Here is a 21,255-nt window from a genome sequence, read left to right on the forward strand (position 1 = left end):
CTCATGATTTTGTAACATCATCTACTAGTCATTTGGAAAATATTGGTTCACTGAGTTATGCAGATGTTTGAAATGTTTATACATTTCAGAAACCTAAGATCTCAGAACATTCTAGAAAACGTATGAACACACAAGCACACATTCCATTAGCCCTCAGAACGATGATGTCATCACGTCATGTTGCTTCTGGAAAACTCCATTGTACACTCATGAAATAATGAGAATGATAAAGACAAATCATGTTATTATCATTATGAAAGTAGTTTGACTGCATTACATGATCCATTGAAAAGGTTTTAGTCTCAGGCCACACTTTAAGAACAGCTGATATAGTATGATGCAACCTGTTAGATAAACAAACAAAGCAAAAAAACTTACCACCTCTTTTTTTTTTAACCAGGAGACAATAAATTATAACACACAAACATCAAAATACTAAAATATAGTCCCAAGTACCAATTTCAAATCTCTTTATATGATGGCAAGTGGACAAGCTTATAGAAACAGATGGCTTCTAATTTAAAGGCCTTTCTCATTTTTTTGAGTTTGGACGCTATTAATTATTAGTATTTCAATGCATGTGGGTAGGTATCTTTGGGGAGCTCAAAATGCTTCATTTCTTCCTCTCCTCCCTATTCTCCCCAAGATATGATCTTTGTGGAAAGATGTGGGTGGCAGAACCCCACTAAAAATATTTTAGTACGTGTTTTCTATTTGCAACCTGGACGGGAAGCTATCCATTTATGGATCAAGTTTTCTGTGCAAGTGTAGGGCAGAAGATGACATTCTCAAGTGGAATTGGGTATAGATGAGAGGAACTGCCAGACAAACCTCTTATTTTGCTCTCCTTGTTCTGTTACTCCAGGCTTTTCGAAGTAGCATGATGGGGCAGGTTGATCCTACTTTTTGGAAAAAGCCACTTGCTAAGCGGTCTTCAGCAGGAGGCTGGCTATGGGATCTTCACATAGCAAAACTGCCAAGGAGAAATTTGTTTCAGCCGCCCTGCCCCTTACTTTTCTGTTCAGTTTCCCAATGCCCTTACCACTTCCTTCTGGCTGCACAGCAGGTCCCACTGTGTGGTCCCCCCACGCCTATCCTCCTGGGCACAGCTTTGACTTCAAGATTACCTTTTCCTTGCTGCTTCCTTTATCCTTCAGCAAACAAACACGCTTTGTATTCACTCTTTCAGTGAAATCTGCTTTTAGCTTAGATCAGTCCAGTCTGAGACAGTGTTAGTGGATGTCAAGCCAATTAAAATTTACACTAAAGCATGAATGATGGACGGATATCAAGTGATGACCTGCATGGCATAGGGGTTAAGTTCCTGTGCTCCACTTCTGCGGCCAGGTGCCTGGGTTCAGATCCCAGGTACAGACCTAGCACTGCTCATCAAGCTACGCGGTGGCCGCCTCCCACACACAAAATAGAGAAAGACCGGCACAGATGTTAGCTTAGGGCCAATCTTCTTCAGAAAAAAGAAAAAAAAGCCACTAAGGACCAACTGATGGTCTGAACAAATAAACTTGAACTGGGGTGACTATATGTAGCCATTGACAGGACGGCTTAGTTTTTCTTCTCAACCATATTAAAAGCCAACAAGCAATTCAGATTTTAATCTAATTATCCTAAAGGTCCAGTCTATAAGTGAAAGGCAAGCTCGGGTAAGGCAAGAAATGAGACTCGAGGGCAGTGAATGGTTATGTTTGGCAGCCCTACAGGTTTAGATGTTAAGGTGAAAGTGGGTGAAGTGCCAAGAGGGCGGCCCTCATTTGAGCAAGATGTTTGACTTCAAGGCCGCTGGTAATAATTCTGGGATTTTCAGCAGTCCCTTTGATGTTTCACACACTCCCCGGATTAATCTAAGGCTTTTTTTTTTTTTTCTTTTTGTAAATTTCAGTGTTCTCGAAGCTCAAAACTGTGATTCCGCTGTGGTTTTAGCCTAAGCTAGGGCCTGGGACTCGGGTGTCCGTGAGACGGTTTAAGCTAACGCCACCTCCGCCCTCTTTTGCAGAGTGCCCTCTCTTCTCTCGCAGCTGTTCCAACCCTGGAGCTCGACTGAGAGCAAACGAGGGGTGACGACCCGGCCCAGGCGGCCAGTAACGGCATTACTCCCGAGTCTCCAGGTTCTTGCTCTTGCCGTGACCTTTAACAGGCAGGCGGTGCGGCGCCCGCGAAGGGCCGGAGCCGGCATCGCGCCCTGGACGCCAGCAACAGGCACGACTGCCGTGCCACCACTGCGAGAGTCTCAAGCGACAAGAGTGGGCGGCGCACGACTGCTCTCCTTTCTTTCACCCTTCTTCACACATAGTCCCACCTTCGCCGGAAAGTGGAGCCGTTTCTACGTTACGCCACTTCCGGTCCGGACGCCGGTCGCTTGGCGGGAGCGAGCACGCCGGTGCGCGGCAACTTTGTTCCCGCCTCCTTTGCCCCTGACACCACTCGCCTTCGGCTTTCTCGGAGCGTGACGTGCGTGCGCGCCCCCAGCCTTGCGTCGGGGCCGAGGGGAAAGGCCGAAAGAGCGAGGCGAGAAGGAGGGGTTGTGGAGGTTAGGGCCCAACCAGCGAGTCCCGTCGCCCTCCCTCCTCCTGACGAGGAGCGAGAGGGAAGGGGAGGAGCGAGCCGGGCCGGCCGCGCACACTAGGAGCCTCCTCGTGTAGGGGGGGGAGCGGAGAAAAGGGGCAGCTCCGCCACCTCTGCTCGCGGCGGCGGCGGCGAAGGAAGAAGAAAGTCAGGGCCCGTACCCACCGCCACAGACTCAGAAACGCCCCCCGCCCCCATCTCCCCGGAAACAGCCCCCCGCCCAGCCCCGCACACTCGCTGCCCCAACCGTGAGCCGCAGCCCGGTCGCCCCCGCCTTGCCCCGCCCCGCCGCCCGTCCCTGCGGGCCGCAGAGTGCGCGAGGCCCTAGGCCGGGAGTTGTTGTCAGGCCCAGGCCACTTCCGAGGCGCCCGCCGTGTGTCGCCGCCACCACAGAGAAGGACGTCGACGCGCAGGAGGAGGCGGCGGAGGCGTGTTGTTGTCTCGCCCACTCTCCTCCCCTGAACTCGCACCCAGCGTCGGGGCGCGATGGAGTGAAGCGGCGACGAAGGTGGTACTTCCGCGTTGCGCTGCCCGAGCCGAGAGCGCGGCCGAGGCCGCTCCCCCGCCGCGGGGGCACTTGGAGGACTCCGGACTCCCCCGCAGGTCAGCGCCCGGCGCATCTGGGGTGTTTGCTGCTGAGGCGAGGACGACGAACGCGATCGCGAGCTCGGCCGCCCGGATTGCTGCCTCCGTCAGGCCCGGAGGCCGCTGCGGACCCCGCCGCGACCTGGAAGCCAGGGACCCGAGTCCCGACCCGGATTATCGTGGCGCGGCTCCAGGCCGGCCCTTGTGCTCGGTGTCCCTCCGCCGCCGCCGCCGTTCCCGTTTCCGGCGGGGGAGATGGCCGGGATCTGAGTCGGAGGAGGCCGCACCCGCGCCGCGCTCTGCGGCGGGCTCTAGGCGATGCCGAGCAGCTCGGACACGGCGCTGGGGGGAGGCGGGGGCCTGAGCTGGGCGGAGAAGAAGTTGGAGGAACGCCGCAAGCGGAGGCGATTCCTGTCCCCTCAGCAGCCGCCGCTGCTGTTGCCGCTCCTGCAGCCGCAGCTCCTGCAACCGCCGCCGCCCCCGCCGCCTCTGCTCTTCCTGGCTGCTCCCGGCACGGCCGCCGCCGCAGCCGCCGCCGCCGCGGCCTCCTCCTCTTGCTTCAGCCGGGCCCCCCCTCTGGAGGTCAAGCGGCTGGCGAGAGGCAAGAGGCGCCCAGGAGGGCGGCAGAAGCGGCGCCGCGGGCCCCGCGCCGGGCAGGAGGCGGAGAAGCGTCGGGTCTTCTCGCTGCCCCAGCCGCAGCAGGACGGCGGTGGCGGTGCCAGTAGCGGCGGGGGTGTGACCCCGCTGGTGGAATACGAGGATGTGAGCTCCCAGTCCGAGCAGGGGCTGCTGCTGGGGGGGGCCAGCGCGGCAACGGCGGCGACGGCTGCCGGGGGAACGGGGGGCAGCGGCGGGAGTCCGGCCTCGTCCTCCGGCACCCAGCGGCGCGGGGAGGGCTCGGAGCGCAGGCCCCGGCGGGACCGCCGCCGCAGCAGCGGCCGCAGCAAGGAGCGCCACCGCGAGCACCGGCGGCGGGACGGGCAGCGCGGTGGCGGCGAGGCATCCAAGTCCCGCAGCCGCCACAGCCACAGCCACAGCGGCGAGGAGCGGGCCGAGGCGGCCAAGAGCGGCAGCAGCAGCAGCAGCGGCGGCCGCCGGAAGAGCGCCTCGGCCACGTCCAGCAGCAGCAGCAGCCGCAAGGACCGGGACCCCAAGGGCCACCGGAGCCGGACTAAGTCGTCCAAGGAGCCGCCTTCGGCCTACAAGGAGCCGCCCAAGGCCTACCGGGAGGACAAGAGCGAGCCCAAGGCCTACAGGCGGCGGCAGCGCTCGCTGAGCCCGCTGGGCGGCCGGGACGACAGCCCGGTGTCCCACAGGGCCTCGCAGAGCCTGAGGAGCCGCAAGTCCCCCAGCCCGGCGGGAGGTGGCAGCAGCCCCTATTCTCGGCGGCTGCCCCGCTCCCCGAGCCCCTACAGCCGCCGCCGCTCCCCCAGCTACAGCCGCCACAGTTCCTACGAGCGCGGCGGCGACGTGTCCCCCAGCCCCTACAGCAGCAGCAGCTGGCGCCGCTCCCGGAGCCCCTACAGCCCGGTCCTCAGGTGAGTCCGCCGGCCTCACGTGCGCCGGTGGCCGGCCGCCAGGTCCCCCGGAGGCGGGCCGAGTGGGGAGCGACTCTCCCCAGCCGCCCAGGGCAGCTGTGGGGACGGGGGCCGCGCCGCAGAGGGGGCCGCGGGCGCCAGGCGTTTTCGCGCGCCCGTGCTGCCGGACCTTTCGGGGCGCCGGGGACAAAGCAACCGGTCCGGCAGGGCTCTTCTCCCCGCCCGGCAGGGAAGGGTCTAGGGAAGAGTTCCAAGTTTTGAACTTGTTGCGTTGATGCATTAACAGGTTTCTCTCAGCTGCGTTTTGCTTTTCCAGCACGCTTGCTTCGGGCAAACCTGGAGGGGGTTTAATTTGTCGTCATTTTGGGAGCTCTCTGAAGAGGTTCCGTTGTTGGAGACTTCGGAAGGGACTGCAGTTCAGGGACTAAGTGTTGTGAAGGAGAAGCAGCATCACGTGTCGATGTCAGTTAGACAGGGGTTGCAAATGTTTCGTATGATTCATACAGCGATGGGAAAAGCAGCCCGTCTGTAAGTGTGTTCTTGTGGTATGTGAAAAGCTTTTGTGGGAGCTTACAGTTCCAAATTCTGGAGATAAGAGAGAGACCCAGTTTGTGATGTTCTTGTGTGGAATAGTCTTTACGTGGTATTTGAAAGTCATAATCTTAAAAAGTAGAAAAAAATGACAAGATTTTGGTTTCTATGTTGGTTTGTGATGACACCCAGTTGCTAATAACATAAATAGAATCTGGTTGTTGTAATCCAGTGTAACCAAGTGAGTGGCTTAGTATATTTACACTGTTAACTGTTTACTATTATTTTTTTAAGTTACTATTCACGCTTTATAGTTAACTAGACCTTTAAATATGAGGATCTTCGTTTAGAAATGTTTAAACGGTATAATTTAGTCTAGTGAAGTTGGAGTAAATCCTTTATGTAGCTGTTTTGTTTATTATGTGATACTTTTCTCCAAAAAGAAAGTATGGGCATTGATATATACTTGTGTGTTAAAGCCAAGTGAATTAAAAATGACTTTTGAGTGTTTTGCAGGTTCTTATGTTCCTTGAGATGTTTGGAAATTCTAGGCCTTGTAGTTGAGGTGTTACAAAGTGACGTTTGCATTGGTGTTGTTTTTCCTATTGGTGTTAGTTTTCAGTAATGCCCAGCTGAAGCTGAGTCCGTGTAACTATGAGTTATGTTGAATCTCAGTATAGTATGTGGACCTGTAAAATTAGCAGATTTCTTTGAAGCGTCAGCCTGGTGAATGTAAAGGTGTGATGCGAGTAGAGATCTGGGTGTGGGTTTGTCTTTAAACCAAGACAGCTGTATAAATCTCTTCCTTACAGTGGTCGAGCACACTTGAAATGCCAGTTGATGCCTTATGCGAAGACTATCAACATTGAAAACTCATTTCACCAAATTTAGCGTTTATATATATTTTACTGCTAGTTAAAATAGTTCAGGTTTGCCAGAATGTTTGCAGATTTTGCAGCTGAATTTGTTTTTGAAGACTGGTTAAGTTTCAGGACTTTAGATAGCAATTTTTAGTGTAGTGCTGTGTATTTTGTATATATTATGTAGTAGTCGCGTGTATGATTAGGATTATTCCCATTTAGCAAATAATTATTGAGCGTATATTATATGCTGGCTACTGTTTTAGGGACTGGAATATAGCAGTAAAGGAAGACAAGTTCCTTGCCCTCAGGAAGCTTGCATTCTAGAGGACCGTTCATTACTGAATCTTTTCATGGTGTTAGATTGACCCACCAGTGTATCTAAAGGGTTGGATTTGGAAGAAGCTTTAAAATATCTTGGCCAGCATTACTGACAGCTGGCCATTTGATGTGTGCCTGAACACATCTAGAGGTGGGAAGACATTACTTTGAGACAGCCTCTTCCATTAGATTTGGGACTTGAGTTCTAGTCCTCCGTTGCCCACTGTTTAACGAGGAGACTCAGTTTCCTAAACGTTAACAGGGAAAATATTTGTTTTGTTTGGTTATTTCATGGATTAAATGAAAATTTGTATTTTGTATAGAAACATTATAGACTATAGAGAAGTGTAACGTGGTTGAATTATTATCGAATAGATGGAATTGTTAGAATTCTTCATACTGAAACAGAAATCTGCCTCCATGTAACTTCTACCCATTGGTTCAGGTTTAACCCTTTGGAATGATACAGGGCAAACCTGTATGCTGCCTCTTTAAAATGCAAAGATAGTTGCCATGTCTTCTGAGTCTTTCCTTCTCTGGGCCAAAAAAGTCATTTTTCATAAGGTGTGGATTTTAGATTTTTGCGTTATATCTAGTTTGTCAAATACCCTGCTTAAAACGTGGGGCCCAGAATTTACAGCTAAAATAGTTGATTGGAAAACTTTAAGATTTTTAAATATAGCAAATGTATTGTTACTATTTAGGAGCGATTAATTGAACTCACTTGTCCAAATTAATGCAGGAAGTTTTATTTACTTTTAGACTTTAGTCATTGTGGTAGGTGGCCCATGCTGTTTAATGAATAGACTGCTGCACTGTGAGCTCTGTGAAGGCAACTAGCATGTCTTGCCCACCATTGTATTCCTAGTGCTCAGCATAGTATCTGGCACAAGTAGACTACGAATAACTGTTGAATGGGTAAATGAAGAGATGGTGGAGTTTAGTTTACTGAGCATATGAAATATTATTGTGGGCCTGGATTACGTAAGTATTTCATATATAGACTATGTGTTATGCTGTAGGAAATAGCAGTGTGATCTTTTTCCAGCCCACATGGAGCTTATGTATTAATGGATTGTCAGCGTAGATATTTTTAAGGAAATGCGTACACGTTCAAAATAGTGTTGAAACCATGGCATGAAGATTTTTCTCAGTGTTAGTTCCTAGGATAAATCCTCTCCATTTTGTTGACTTCTGCTTCACCTGCTCTTTGCCTTCATCTGAATCTTCAGTCCTCTGCTCCTGCTTTTCTTTTCATCAGTCCCTTCTTAGCTTTTCTTTTTCTCCTTTCTAACCGGTTTACCATATTTTCTTTACCAGTTGACTGTTGGGGTACGCGAAGACACATACTTTTGTTGATTGGCCCTATAGTAAACGTGAGGCTGTACTGAAGAGAGGGACTGTTGAGGAAAGGCAGAGAATGGTACTGACGTTTGGGTTCTACTATGTGCCAGGCATTGATAAATACACATTTACCCCCAAAACCTACGTGGTAGTCGGAGATATTCCTGCTGGTAGATTGGGAAATGGAAGCTCTCAAAAGTTAAGTGATTTGTTCCATGGTTGGCTTGGATTCAAACCCTGGGCTGATTCCGAAGTACATGCTCTTGATACTGTGCTGCATTGAACCTCACCTGGCATTCAGGGGAGCTGACCACCTCAGGTAATGATCTGTTTTGCTAAATTTCAATCCCTGTTTGGTATTTATTTATTAATTTCCATTTCCTGGCCATCTTTGCAGCATTTTGAGGATTTAAAAAAATGAATTCTTTTAGATTCTTTTAGCTCATTTTGTCTTTATTAATTTGTAGGTTTTGTGAGTATGAGGCTGAAAACATTTCTTGAAGGCAGGAATTACCTTTAGTTATTGATGATTGTTTGGCAGTGGGATATCTTGATCTAAAGTCATTCACGTCAGATCAGTTAGAATCCATACAATAAATTGTTAAATATAATTGGTTCTGTTTCTGAACCTGTGGTAGTTCTGTTCCACCAAGAAACAGCAGAAGCCTCCATTATGGAATAATATTGAGACCCTGAGAATCTGAAAATGGATGGACACTAGATGTAAATAAGTGAACTTACTAGTATTCACTTGCATATGATATAGGATACCTCTGTTGTGGATTCTTTAGTGTTTTGTCCTAAAAATCAGTATTCAAAAATATATAAAATGAAGACATTCCATACTTTAAAAAAAAGCTCTTATCACTCATAAAATGCTAGTGATTTGATATGTACTTAATAGATGTAAGTTATGAGTATCCTTAGATGAATGGAATTCTTAAATGCTTTTAAAATGTGTCAAAAATATAGGGTACTAGAATAAATGCGGGACACTCAGAAGGGACGGAAATTTAGGTGAACTGTCTTAAGTCTCCAAATCTGTAATCACGCCTTTCATTCTCAAGATGTCTTTGTGTTTTGCTCCTTCTCTGACCAAACCTTACCTGACATTTATGTCTACTCAGTCCTTACCACATGTTTGTTCTAACACTAATATTTATCCCATTTCCATTTCTAGCATCTTAGTTCAGGCCTTCATTTTTAGACTCCCTCTTATCATTCTTTTCTTCCCTGTTCATCCATTCTTTTCTCCCTAGTTCATTCTTTCTTAGGAGAGTATTCTTAAAATCTTGGTTAGATTGTGTCACTTCCATTATATAGAATTAAGTCTCAACTTACTAATGCATCATCAGGTAATGCCTTTTATGATCTGGCCCCATTCTATCAGAATGGTATTTTTAGAGGCACTTCTATTTCTCTATATTTTTACTATTGATGTTCTTTTAGGTTGAAATGACCTTGTTTCCCTTCTGTGCCTCCAGCGTTGCATTCAAAACCCAGCCCAAATTCTACCATCTTGAGACCCTTTCTTCACTCATCTAGAACAAGTTACTTCCTTTTCTTTTTTTTTTTTTGAGCAAGATTGGCCCTAAGCTAACATCTTTGCCAGTCGTCCTCTTTTTGCTTGAGGAAGATCGTCCCTGAGTTAACATCCATGCCAGTCTTCATCTATTATTTGTATGTGGGATGCCGCCATAGTGTGGTTTGACGACCGAAGTCTGCACCTGGGATCTGGGCCACCAAAGCGGAGCGCGCAGACTTAACCACTACGCCAGCCACTGGGCAGGCTCCTAATTCCTTTTCTTATATTCCTACAGCAGTTTGCTTTATCTTTGTTATAGAGCTTTTAAAAATTTTACTTAATATTCTAATTATTTGTCTGGCTACATTTCTGTTTTCCCTGGTAGATTTTGAGCTCCCAGAGGACAGATTCCAATGTGTATTTTTTAGTGGTTGAATTAATTTAAATAGCATTTTTCTCCATAGATTAATGAAAACCAGCTTTTGCACAGGTACCGATTATATCTCTACACTTGCTTGCTATTTTGGTTCACCTGTGCTCTAGGATGGGGGAAGTAATTGTTTTAATTTATAAGGAGAAAAATTAAGAACCTCTCTGTTCTAGCGTCTGCTTTACTGGATTAGTTGAGGATGCTGGGAGTCGTTTTTAGTGTGAATAGAATAAATTCAGTTCTAGTGTTTATATTTGCACTCTCTTGTCCTGATCAGGATAAGTGATCCGTTCTTCTTGGTAAGAATTTTCCAAGTAGACTGTATGTCAAGCTCTTGTTTCCTAACCTTGAAAAATTGTAGCTATTTCTGAAAAGCCAGTTGAGAATATTGCTTATATCCATATTTAAGATCATTTTACTCTTTTCTCTTTTTCTATGAATATCGCTTAAGTTTTTGTTATTTTTGTTTTTGGTTGGCTTTGTTTCATATTTAGATATTTGTAGACTTTAAAGTGGATGTTGGAAGCAGAAGTATCACCTAGAACCAGGAGTATTTCTTGTTTGCAGTGATTTTTGTTCTTGAATTTCTGCACATCTATATTGTGGGAGAATCTAGTGTTCTTAATATATTTGGAAAATAAAATGAATGTAGATTGGAGGATAAAATCTAGGTTAAAAACTGGAATTTACATAAAATGGAAATGAAAAGGTAGTGAGAGGAACTGAAAACTAAAGGTAGTCAATAGGCTGCATGCCTCCCCACTTTTCTCTTTCTGCATTTTCAGTTGCAGAGGGGCACCTTCACTGAGATATTTTATTGACACTCCAGACTTAGTTTGTCTAACATTTAATTAATTATTTCAGGTGTCTTGGAGTCATTTCTGATATTTCTCTTCATTATTTTTCACCTGTTTGCAAAGGTAATAGAGGCTCATGGTAGAAATTGCAGTTAGTACAGAAAAGTGTAAGAGATTTCAAATCCCCTGAACCCACCCTCCTGAGATGATCACCCTTGACATTTTGATGAACATTCTTCTGGATTTCTGTATGCATATGTGCATAAGGGCATAAGATTTTACATAAATAGGAACATATTACAATGCTATTTTGTACCCTTACTACATGGTGTATATTTTTTCTACCGACTCCTAATATTCTGTTGTACGGATATGCTATAACTTGTTTGGCCAAGTCCATTTTGCTAGACTTAGTTTTTTTATTTTTTGTTTTTGCAATGTGTGTGTATCTGTTGCAGATGTTTTTTATTTGCATTTGTCCCATTCTTTCCTCTCGATTGGACTTCCCAGGGGTAAAATTTTTGGGGTCAAAAATGGTATACACATTTGTAATTTCAATATACTGTCATATTGCCCTTAAGAAATCTTCTACCAATTAATATTTCCCAACAGTGTGAGAGTGCCCATTTCCTCAGTCCGATCATCACTTGGAGTTGTCAAATATCCCATTATTTTTTTCATTTGCATTTCTCTAATATGTAATAAGGTTGAATTTATTTTCATCCGTTTATTGGATGTTCTAGTTTCTTGATTCATTTTTCTGATTGTTGTTTTTCTTGTTAGTTTATAAGAGCTCTTTGTGTATTAGAAACATTAACTGTTTTTTTTAGTAGCATTAGCAAGTATTTGTCATGAGTTTGTCTTTTAATCTTGTTTATGTAATGTTTTGTTTTAAGAAGTTTTTGATTTGCACATAGGCACATTTTAAGTAGCAGTAGTTTCTCCCAGACACCCAGTGCCAAAATTTCAATAAGTCTTATCTCTTCTCCCTCCCCACTTGTAATGAATTGCTTGTTTTGTCTGTCCTTTTGCAGTGGTCTTTAGTCCACTCTTATCTAGTTAAGACTCCTTAGCTTACGTCCTTATTGTTGGGTCAGCTAGCTTTGGGACTTTTCCTCTTCAAGCCTCTTCTGTTTTCTGCATTCGAATTAATCTTAAAATACCACTCTGGTTCTGTCATTTTTCTATAAAATTTATTTATAGAATCAAATTCTTGAACTGGGCACTTAAGATTCCCCACTCCAGACTGATCAAAACTACCCTTATTTCTTACCATATGTGCTGATCACAATACAAACTGGACTCCTTACTATTTTAAAAACATGCAGTTGTAAGCCCTTATACCTTAGTTTATGCCCTTCCCTCAATTGGCCAATCCTAATTGCCTGTTCTTCTAATCATAGTTCAGGTGTCATTTTATCTATGAAGCCTTCAGTAATCTCATCCAGAAGTGATTTCTCCTAACGCCTTTAGTAGTGAGATCACTTTTATGAATGCCTTTTACATCTAGGCTTGCATTAATTAGAGTGGTCCTCCCCACACTTCCCCCCACTTTCAGGTGCATTGGTCATATTTCATTCATTCATTTTTTAAAAAACAAGTTTTATTGAGGTATAATTTACATACAATATAATTCACAGTTTTTAAGTACACAATTAATGCGTTTTGACAGATAGATATACTTGTGTAACCACCACCACAATCATGATAAAGGACATTTCCATCGCCACAAAAAGTCCCCTGTGCCCCTTTGCAGTTTATCTCCTTCTCCTACCTGTGATCTTTGGCAACCGCTAATCTGCTTTTTATCTCATTAGTTTTACCTTTCTTGAACTTCATGTAAATAGAATTATACAGTATGTATTCTTTGGTGTCTGCTTTTCTCTTAGCATACTTTTGAGATTCATTGATGTGGCATGTTGAGTGGTTTGTTCCTTTCTATTGCTGAGTAGTATTCCATGTATGGAGTATGCCATAATTTGCTTATCTGTTCACCCAGTTGATGAGCATTTGAGTTGTTTCCAGTTTTTGGCTGTTATGAACAAAGCTGCTGTAAACATTTGAATAGAGATTTTTGTTTTAAATTTCTTGTGAGTAAACTAGGAGTGGGATTGCTGTGTTGTATGGTAAGTGAATATTTGACTTTAGAAGAAAATGCCAGCCTGCTTTCTAAAATGGCTGTACCATTTTGCATTCTGCTGAGCAGAGTACGAATATTCCAGTTGTTTCACATCCTAAGACTTAGTTTTTGTCAGTCTTTGATTTTAGCTGTTCTGGTGGATGTGTAGTGGTATATCATTGTGGTTTTATTTGCAATTCCCTGATGACTGATAATGTTGAGTACCTTTCCCTTTGCTTATTTGTTCTTTATATGTTTTGTGAAGTCTCTTTAAATGTGCTGTCCCTATTCTTTATGAATTGGGTGGTTTGTCTTAGGAGTTGTAAGAGTTCTGTACATATTCTGGATACAAGCTTTTTATCAAATACACGTTTTGCAAATGTTTCTTCTCCGTCTGTGGCTTACCTTTCCTTAACAGTAATTTCGAAGAACAGAAGTTTTAAATTTTGATGAAATCCAGTTTAGCAATTTTTTCTTTTATAATTTGTGTTTTTTTTGTGACCTGCAAAAACTTTGCCTCACAGTCACAAAGATTTTCTCCTTGGTTTTATAAAACACATCTTTAATTCATCACAGTCTACATTCATGTATAACGTTACAAGAGCATACTTCCATTTTCTTCTCTTTTGTATTATTTTTGTCACGTTTCATTTTTACATATTTATGACTGTGTGTATTATATATAGACATGAGATTAAAAAATGGGAGAAGTCACTTATATCTTTTTAATATATACCTTTTCAAGCACTTCTCATTTCTTTGTGTAGATCCAACTTTCACTGTAGTATTTTCATCTGGGCAGAGGAATTGAACATTTCTTATAATGCAGGTCCCCTGTTTCGTTTGTCTGAAGAAGTCTCCATTTTTGAAAGATATTTTTGCTGGGTATGGAATTCTGCATGGACTCCCCCCCGCCCCCACCCCCTGCCCCCCCAAAATACTTGGACTTATTCTATTCTGGCTTGCATAGTTCGGTGAGAATTTCCCTAATATTTTGTTTTTACTTCAGCCACTGGGTTTTAACTCCCATGAGGTTCTTTTTTCAGTCTTAGTGTCTCTTAAGCACCTACCACAGCATGTGATAGGTAATAGATGGCCAGCAAATGATAGTAAGTTGATTTGGGTAAGAAAATATCCAGCAGCTCAGAACTTAAAAAAATGCTCTTAACAGGGTCTGATATTGGCCTATGAGTAAATTCATAATGACTAGAGCTAGAGCAATCAAATGTATGTGCCTTTGTGCAGATCAAGTATCAAGCCCTCCCTCTACTCTTCTCATCATCTTTCCTTTTTCTCTTTTCAAAAACATATCTCAGGGCATGGTTCACTGAAACATGAAGACAAACAGTTTATATGTTCAGTGGACTAGAACTTGTTTGCCTGAGCAGATCTGCAAAAAGTCAGCCATGTGTCTTTTATTTTTTTAACTTTTAATGTTGCATAGGAACATAAAGGAAAGGAAGTATGCTTTTAGAATAAACACAAAACATTTCAGATTTGTTGTTTTTTCTAGTTTTAAAATAACATCTTTTTTGAGATATAATTCACATTAACGTACAATTTTAAATGGTACGGTAAGTGGTCTTCAGTAGATTCACAGAGTTATGTAGCCATCACCACTAATTTTAGAATATTTTAATCACCCCAGAATGAAACTCAGGGCCTATTAATAGTCTCTCCCCAAGTCTGTGGCAGCTACCAGTCTACTTTCTGTCTCTCTGGATTTGCCTATTCTGGACATTTCATGTAAATGGAATCATGCAATTCATGGTCTTTTGTGACTGGCTTCTTTTACTTAATCATAATGTTTTTAAGGTTCATTCATGTTGTAGCATGTATCAGTACTTCATTCCTTTTTATGGCAAAGTAGTATTCCATTGTATGGATATATACCACCTTTTTTTGTCAGTTGGTGGACATTTGGGTTGTTTGTACTTTTTGGCTGTTATTGTGAATTATGCTCCTATGAACGTGTGTACAACTTTTGCATGGAGATATGTTTTGTTTCTCTTGGGTATATACTTAGCAGAATTTCTGGGTCATGTGATAATTGTATGTTTAACATTTTAAGGAACTACCAAACTGTTTCCCAAGGTGGCTGCATCATTTTTATATTCTGACCAGCAACATATGAGGGTTCCAATCTCTCCACATCTTTGACAATAGTTGTCTTTTTTGATGATAGCTGTCCTGCTGTTTAAAGTGGTATCTCATTGTGCTTTTGAGTTACGTTTCCCTAGTGACTAATGATGTTGAGCTTCTTTTCAGGTGTTTATTGGCCATTTGTATATTTTTTTCGGAGGAAATTTATTCAAATCATTTGCCTGTTTTAAAATCAAATTGTTTTCTTATTGTTGAATCTTAAGAGTTCTTTATATATTCTGGGTACAAGTCCCTTAATATGACTTGTGACGTTTCTCCCTCTCCTAGAGAGAGGAACTCTTCAGGAGAGTCCATTTTAATTTATTACAAAGAAACAGAGTCTTCCCCAAGTAACTTGTTCGTAACTGCTTAGGCCGTTCTAACAGTGTAACTTTGGACAAGTCATATAACTGCTGGGTTGTCATCTGTGGACTTTGATCAAAAGAAGAAAAGAAAGTTATTTCTAGGATGAGGTGTCAACAGAACAACCAAAGGACAACTATCCCATTGGCAGATCTTGTGCCTTGGGTTTGCTGGGTAAATATGTAGTATAAAGGAAAAAGCAAGGACTTAGAAATTATACTGATGTGGATTTAGGTGCTAACTCTAGTGCTTTTGTAGCAGAGCAATAGCAAGCAATTCATTCACTTACGCTGTTTAAGCCCTAGTCTTTCTACTTGTAAAATGGGATGAATAATGCCTATCTAATGAAAAAACTGGGAACAATGTAAGTACTGTGAATAGGGGAGCACTTAATAAATTGTGGTACAGATACTGAATTTGCGAATGTTTTCTCCCGTTGTATCACTTTGTTGATGGTCATTAAAGCACAGAAGTTTTTAGTCTTTTTAAGATTTTATTTTTTTCCTTTTTCTCCCCAAAGCCCCCCAGTACACAGTTGTGTATTCTTCGTTGTGGGTTCTTCTAGTTGTGGCATGTGGGATGCCACCTCAGTGTGGCTTGATGAGCAGTGCCATGTCCTCACCCAGGATTCGAACCTACGAAACACTGGGCCGCCTGCAGCCGAGCGTGCGAACTTAACCACTCGGTCACGGGGCCAGCCCCCAGAAGTTTTTAGTTTTGATGAAGTTGTTTATTTTATTCTTTTGTTGCTTGTGCTTTGGTGTCATATCTAAGAAGTCTTTGCTTAATCGAAGATGACAAAGATTGGTTCCTGTATTTTCTTTTAAGAGTTTCATAGTTTTGGCTCTTATATCTTGGTCTTTGATCTATTTTGAGTTAATTTTTGTGTATGATGAGAGAAAGAGGTCCAACTTCTTTCTTTTGAATGGTTATTCAGTAGTCCCAAGACCGTTTGTTAGAAAGACTGTTCTTTCTCCATCAGATTATATTGGCACCCTTGTTGAAAATCCACTGATCCTAACTTTGAGGGTTTATTTCTGGACTCTCAATTTTGTTCCAATGACTTACATGTGTATCCTTATGCCAGTACTACAGTTTTGATTATTCCAGCTTTGCAGTGATTTTTGAAATCAGGAAGTGTGAGTACTCCAGCTTTTTCTTTTTCTTCTTTCTGCTTTTTCTCCCCAAATCTGCCCATATATAGTTGTATATTTTAGTTGTGAGTCCTTCTGGTTGTGGCATGTGGGATGCCACTTCAATATGGCCTGATGAACGGTGCCATGTCGGCACCCAGGATGCAAAGCGGCGATACCCTGGGTCTCCGAAGCAGGGCGCGCGGACTTAACCACAGGGCCGGCCCCTCCAACTTTTTCTTTTAGATCATTTTGACTTTGTGTTTTTGGGAGGTCCTTTGCATTTCCGCGTGAATTTTAGGGTCAGCTTGCCAACATGTGCAAAAACGGCAGCTGGAATTTTCGTGGGGGTTGCGTTGAATCTGGAGATCAATTTGGCATACAGGCATACCTCATTTTATTGCGTTTGCTGTTTTGCGCTTCCCAGATAATGTGTTTTTTACAAGACCCTCCACCAGCAAAAAGATTATGACTTGCTGAAAGCTTGGATGATGGTTAGCACCTCTTAGCAATAAGAATTTGTAATTAAAGTATGTAAATTTTTTTAGAGATAATGCTGTTGTACATTTAATAGAATACAGTATAGTGTAGTGTAAGTATACTACAATATAGTGTAAACATAACTTTTATATGCACTGGGAAACCAAAAAATTTGTATGACTTGCTTTATTGAAATACTTTATTGAGGTGGTCTGGAACTGAATCCTCGATGTCTTCGAGGTATGCCTGTATTGCCATCTTAATAATGTTAAATCATCTAATAGACAAATATAGAATATCTTTCCATTTATTTAGGTTTTCTTTAATATTTTCAGTGGTGTTTGGAAGTTTTAAGGGTACAGTCCTTGCACTTCTTTTGTTAAATTTATTCCTAGGTACTCTTTTTAAAGCTATTGTAATGGAAATTATTTCCATAATTTCATTTTGATTGTTATTGCTATCGTATAGAACTACAGTAGATTTTTTTACACTGATTATGTATCCTACCATCTTGCTGACTTATTAGTTCTAATAGTTTTTAATGGATTCCTTAGGATTTTCAATATACAAGATTATGTCATCTGCAAATAGAGATAGTTTTCCTTCTTTTTTCCCCAGTCTAGATACCTTTTATTTCTTTTTCTTGCCTAGTTGCAAAGACTAGAATCCCAAGTACAGTGTTGATTAGAAATGGTAGATTGGACTTCCTTGTCTTGTTCCTCATCAGGTAGGGAAAGCATTTACTCTTTCTCCACAAAATGATGTTAGCTGTGAATTTTTCATAAATGCCTAGTTTTACTTTTTGATTAAAATTATTTCCCTCAGAGTCTAATTTTTGGTGTCAAAAAAAATTCTGAATGGCTTTGGTTGACCCTTATACACGAGCCTGTGTAATTATTCATTATTCGTTATTGTCCTAGGGGCTAGAAAAAGGAAATCTCCTATTTTGTAGTATGCATGTAATGATTGGCCACACCGGTTTCCTCATATACTGTGCCTGAAGAAACATTTGAAATATGTTTTGTTATGAAAAACGTATGTATTAATGTTGGTAGTATTTTCTTTATCTAATTAGTCTTTCTTAAGCACTCATGATTTTCTAAATTTAATTCTTTGAAGTTAAGCAGTTGGAGTACTGGAGTAAGAATAAATATGTACAACCTTTTTCATTTTTATTAAGAAATTGACAATGTTTTTTCATACCATACAATTTGGTTTGTAATAATTTCCAGTTTTGTTCATATTTAAACTTTTCTGGAGTTCTTAGTTTTCTGCAATGCAATTGCATTGCTTTTTTTAACCTATACTCTCTTTATATTTAAAATTTACATATGAAATACTTGAAACAGTAGAGAGGCATACAGAGGACGATGTGAAAGCGATCCTTTATGTCCTTTTCATTCCCATTTCTTTCCAAATATATAACCATGTAAGTGGCTTGGTGTACAGTTTCTGCTATTTCAGTGGCTGCCATGCCTGATCATGGGGTATGTTTAAGGAGAAAGGGAGTGGATTTGGAAAGAAAGCTTAATAGTTTTAGTTGTATTGTGTTGAAGGTGCATGTTGGATAATTGGGAGGAGAGAGGGTGACTTTGGGGGTTAATCAATGTTTAGATAATAGTTTAAGCCACACATAAGCATAAATTAAGTTATTATGGGAGAATGAGTGTAATGAAGAAGAGGAACTAAGGAGCACTGAGAAACAGCCATAGAAGTGAGAAAATAATCAGGAAAAAAAAGGTAGTGGAAGTCGTTAGGAAATGTTTTTAAGGGTGTCATGATCAACATTGTCATGACAGATAGTGATTTTTTTCTTTCTTTCTTTCTCCCCCCTGCCAAAGGTAAGTCATTGGTTACCTCAGTAATTTCAGTGAGGATATAAGCCAGATTCCAGTGGTTTGAGGAGTATATGGGGGCATGAGAATTTGGCTGTAATGGGAAGGAGAACTAAAGATAAAATATCAAGGTATCATCATTTGCTTGTTTTTTCTTGTCTGTTTTTAAAAATCTTAGAGACTCGAGTTATTTATTCCTTGAAAGGAAATAGCAAATGGATATCAAAGAGTTGAAGTCACAAGTAATGGAGTAACCATAGAGGAGCCTAGCATAGTGTATCTCAAACTGTAATGGGGATCTTATTAAAATACAGATTCTGAATCAGAAGGTCTGGGTTTGGGCCTGAGACACAGCATTTCTGATAAGTTCTCGGATGAGGCTGATGCTGCTAGTTTGTGGGCCATACTCTTTGAAGTAAGGATCTAGAGAATATGAGATTGATAGCACTATAGAGGAGTTAGCCTTGGTTTGGAAAAGGAACACCTCTACTCTGAGATCAGGTGGAATGTAAGGTGGATGGAGATACAGATTAAGTTTGCAGCCAGGAGACATGCATGATAATCTTTGTTTTTTCTGCAAGATAGAAATAAAGTGGTGTTAAGAAAAGACTTTGAGGGGCCGGCCCCGTGGCCAAGTGGTTAAGTTCGTGCTCTCTGCTTCGGCGGCCCAGGGTTTCACCGGTTTGGATCCTGGGCACGGACATGGCACTACTCATCTAAGCCCTGCTGAGGTGGCGTCCCACATAGCACAACCAGAAGGACCTACAACTAGGATATACAACTATGTCCTGGGGGACGTTGGGGAGAAGAAGAAGAAGAAGAAGGAAAGAGAATTGGTAACAGATGCTAGCTCAGGTGCCAATCTTACAAAAAAAAAAATCAGGGCTGACTCCTGGGCTGAGAGGCCAAGCGGGCCTTCCAGCTTTAAAAAAGAAAAGAAGAGACTTTGAGAATGGTGTTGTGAGCTTGAAGAAAGCTGTGAAGGTTTGGAATAACTACTAAAAAGGGAAGAGAAGTGAGTGAATTTGGAACATGTAATAATCAATGAACAGTGAGGATTAGTTTGGTTATCGTGTCTGTAGAAATAACGGGAGCAGGGAGAGACTAGACATGAAGAGATGAGTTATTTTTAAGCCTAGAGGAGAGGTAATGAGATCTGAAATAGAACAGTGGCTTTGAGAATTGAAGGGGAGGGTGTGGTAGACTGAATAATGGCCTCCGCAAAGATGTCCAGGTGAATGTTACCTTACATGGCAAAAGGGACTTTGTAGATGTGATTTAAATAGGGATCTTGATGTGGAGATATTATTCTAGATTGTACGGATTGGTCTTATGTAATCACAAGGGTCATTATAAAAGGAAGCAGGAGGGTCAGAGTCAGAAAAGGCCATGTGATGACAGGAGAGAGAGGGAGGTATGTGATGATGGAAGCAGAAGTTGGATTGATGTGGGACCATGAACTAAGGAATGGATAGCCTTTTGAAGCTGGAAAAGATGAGGAAACAGACTACAGAAGAAACAAAGGCATGTTGACATGTTGATTTTCAGCTCAGTGAGACTGATTTTGGACTTCTTACCTCTAGAACTGTAACATAATAAATTTGTGTTGTTTAAGCCACTAAATCTGTGATAATTTGTTACAGCAGCAATAGGAAACATCCAGAGAAGTATGGATGTAAGGGAATGTAGGATTAGAATCAATTAAATGAGACAATTGATGGGATGTGGTACGGGCACCAGGAAACTGGGAAGATTTCTAGCCTGGGTAAATGGGTGGAGGAGAGTGGTGAAATTAAAAATAGAGAATGGCAAGGAGGAGATGTTAGAGGAAGATGTTCACTTTGCATGTAAGTGTGAATTAGATAGGATGAAGGAAAATTTGAAACAAGGAGATGAATTTAAGAGACTTCCATAGTACTGTTATAGTTAATAGAACTGTTATAATACCAATACATGCAGATTACACAGGAATATTTAGAGTTTTGACTGAGAAGGTAGCAAAAGGGATGACTGAGAGAGACAGGTTTTTGAATATCACTTTATATTTATGTAGTGCTTTTCATTTTGGGAAGCTTTTTTCCCTCAGTTTTGTTGAGATATAGTTGACAAATAAAATTGTAATACATTTAAAGTGTCAATGTGATCATTTGATATAGTATACATTGTCAGTGGATTCCCACAGTTGAGTCAATTAACACATCCATCACCTCACATATTTACCTTTTTTTATTTTGGTGAGAACACCTGAGTTCTACTCTCTCAGCAAATTAATTTCAGTTATACAGTACAGTATTATCACTTATATTCACCATGTTATACATGAAAATCTCAGACCTTATTCGTCTAATAACGAAAGTTGGCACCCTTTTACCAACCTCTCCCCATTTCCCCCACCCTCTAACTCCTGGCAGCCACTATTCTATTCTCTGAGTTTGCCTCCCCCCTCCCACCCCCCCCAGATTCCACATATAAGTGATACCATGCGGTATTTATCTTTCTCTGGCTTATTTCACATAGCGTAATGCCTTCCATGTTCATCTGTGTAGTTTCAAATGGCAGGATTTCCTTCTTTAAGGTTACATAATGTTCCATTATTTTTAAGTACGTGCGCACATACATACGTACACACCTCCCCACCCCAGTTTTCTTTATCCACTCATCTGTTGATGGAC

General features: G+C 42.3%; 1 protein-coding gene and 1 long non-coding RNA gene across 5 annotated transcripts in view; one reads left to right on the top strand and one right to left on the bottom strand.

The window, feature by feature from the left end:
- Positions 1 to 218: 218 nt before the first annotated feature.
- On the bottom strand, positions 219 to 973 carry LOC111773133 (uncharacterized). Its single transcript, XR_002807353.2, has 2 exons — positions 832 to 973; positions 219 to 344 (listed from the first exon to the last, which is right to left on the bottom strand). It is a non-coding gene; the product is annotated as an uncharacterized lncRNA (long non-coding RNA).
- An 899-nt stretch (positions 974 to 1,872) lies between these two features.
- CDK13 (cyclin dependent kinase 13) overlaps positions 1,873 to 21,255 on the top strand; it is a 111,879-nt gene continuing 92,496 nt past the window's right edge. For all 4 annotated transcript variants that reach the window (XM_070264338.1, XM_070264339.1, XM_023638961.2 and 1 more), the window contains exon 1: positions 1,873 to 4,703. In XM_070264338.1, the coding sequence (XP_070120439.1) occupies positions 3,484 to 4,703 (1,220 nt within the window). In that variant the 5' untranslated portion in view covers positions 1,873 to 3,483. The remainder of the gene's footprint in view (positions 4,704 to 21,255) is intronic.

Source organism: Equus caballus, chromosome 4 (assembly GCF_041296265.1).
Source record: "Equus caballus isolate H_3958 breed thoroughbred chromosome 4, TB-T2T, whole genome shotgun sequence".
Classification (NCBI taxonomy): Eukaryota; Metazoa; Chordata; class Mammalia; order Perissodactyla; family Equidae; genus Equus; species Equus caballus.